Source organism: Pteropus vampyrus, unplaced genomic scaffold (genome assembly GCF_000151845.1).
Source record: "Pteropus vampyrus isolate Shadow unplaced genomic scaffold, Pvam_2.0 Scaffold1000005059, whole genome shotgun sequence".
NCBI classification, from domain to species: Eukaryota; Metazoa; Chordata; class Mammalia; order Chiroptera; family Pteropodidae; genus Pteropus; species Pteropus vampyrus.
In genome coordinates, this window is record NW_011919461.1 from 1 (window position 1) to 2,006 (window position 2,006).

The following is a 2,006-nucleotide window of genomic DNA, read 5'->3' on the forward strand; positions in this document are numbered from 1 at the left end:
GCAGCAAGGACAGAGGACGGTGTAAACCTACGGCTGCTGATCTTATTATGTACTGCCACTCGTCGACTCTCAGAAACTTCTCCATCTTTGGTATGGAAGTTAGTCGTCCCGTCAATGACTTAAGACGCCTCTGCTTGAATTCTGACTGGCTAGATTTTTCCTAGACCCGAAAGAGGACAGAGTCTGACTTGAGGATGACAATGCCACCGAGATAAGGGGCTTGCGTCAGTGAGGGACAGGTGAGAGGGACGAAAGGAGGGCGCGAAGGTGTCATCAGTGACTCTTCCAGCCCTCGCTGCGTGAGAACTTATATCCACGCCTTTAGCCCGGAGCCGCTGCAACATCGCACACTAGGGCAGGCAGTTTAAGTTCCTGCCCCGCAGTGCTGGGTCTGTCGCCCAACAGAATGGGAAGTGTGTCCACTCCCCCACTGCACATCTGCCAATGCCAAGACCAGCGCTTCCCCAGGTGGCTGCCTCCTCAGCCTGGGCACCAGAATGCACACACATGGAGCAGAATTGAGTTCAACCCGCATCGAGAAGCCAAGCCCAGCCGGACTCACGGCCGAAAGTCCGGCCTGGGTTAGCCGAACCCAGCTGCCCTGTAAACACGAGAAAGAAATTCTTTTGTATGTCACTGAGATGCGGGGGACACGCAGCACTGCCGTCGTGACTGCTAACTGCTTACAGGGTGAGAAGCCAGAGCAAGTCGAAGGGGTCGGAAGCCAGGGCCAAGGTCACGGAGCCAAGCGGGCGAGCAGTGGGGAGACTCACATGCCATCGGTCTTCTCGGCGTCCCACTCCCGCCGCCACTGGCCGGTGGGCTTGCGGTGTCTCTGCAGCCGCTCCTGGTCGATCTTCTCCCGCTCCTGCTTCCAGCGCAAGTACTCGGACCGCTCCCGGCCGGTCATAGACAGCGTCATGTCCCCAGCACTGCCCGGGCCAGCACGGCGGCCCTGCGCCCCGGCAGATCGGCCGTCAGGGACCTGCTCCACGCCGCGCCCCACCCACGCCCTCCAAGCTCACACCAGCCAGGGCCTCAAGGTCACGCGAGGAGACAGGGCGGAGAGCAGAACCAGGCCCGCTCAGGTGGCACCCCAGACAGGCCCGCCCACGTCTCTAAGCAGCGCGCCTGCCTGTCCTCCGCCCTCACCCTGCTGGTTTTCCTTCCCATGTGCCCTTACCCGACGTCTTATTACGTATTCTTTTATTTAGCTCCCATGAGCATAAACTTCGTTGGGACAGAGGGGTTGCCTTGTTTACCACCCTATGCTCCAGCACCTAGGACAGTGCCTGGCACCTAGTCGGTGCCCAATAAACATTACTAATATTAGGAACCAGGGGACGCCGCCGACTGGCACTGGAAGCCACGGCTCGTCTGGGGGTAAAGGACAGGCGCCGCCTCGCCCTGCTCCGCCTCTCACCGCCGTGCCTGGCGCTCAGCGCCCCCAGGAACGCACGCTGCCCAAGGGAGAAGCCGGCTGCAGGACGCCTGGCCCAGGGTGCCCCGCCGCGCGCACCCACCTGCCGCTCCTGCTCAAGGCCGCAGCGCACGCGCTCGAAGTCGGGGCCGCCCCAGTTGCGCCCGTGCCGGCGGCTGCCCTCCCGCCGGTCCCTCTCCGGCTCCTCCAGGGGCCCGCCGCGCCGCCGGGGGTCGTCCAGGAAGTTCCGCACGGGGTTGGGCTCCAGCACGCCTTCCTGTGGGCACGACGGGCGGCGGTTGGCGGGCAGGCGGGCGGGCCGGGCCGGGCGGCTCTGGCCCACACAGGGGACGCGCCCGCACTGACCCGCTGGTTGCGCTCATACTCCGCGATCTTCTCCATCTCCTCGTTCATCTTCTCGATGTTCTGCCTGCGCCGCTCCTCCCACTCCTGGGGGGACAGACAGGGACCTCGGGGCAGCAGGGAGGACCACGCCCCCTTCTGTGCGGAAGAGCCGCAGGGGGCAGGCCTGCGCGCCCCTCAGACAGGTCTGCTTTCAAGGCCCGCCCGCGGCTGGCGGCTGTGA

General features: G+C 64.2%; 1 protein-coding gene across 1 annotated transcript; it reads right to left on the reverse strand.

Moving 5' to 3' along the window:
- Nucleotides 1–58: 58 nt before the first annotated feature.
- Nucleotides 59–1,967, reverse strand: LOC105311581 (coiled-coil domain-containing protein 9-like). The gene is made up of 3 exons (XM_011387551.2): nucleotides 1,787–1,967; nucleotides 1,524–1,697; nucleotides 59–955 (listed from the first exon to the last, which is right to left on the reverse strand). The coding sequence occupies exons 1-3, from the start codon at nucleotides 1,832–1,834 to the stop codon at nucleotides 770–772; spliced, it is 408 nt and encodes a 135-aa protein (XP_011385853.1). The 5' UTR covers nucleotides 1,835–1,967; the 3' UTR covers nucleotides 59–769.
- Between the last annotated feature and the right edge of the window lie 39 nt (nucleotides 1,968–2,006).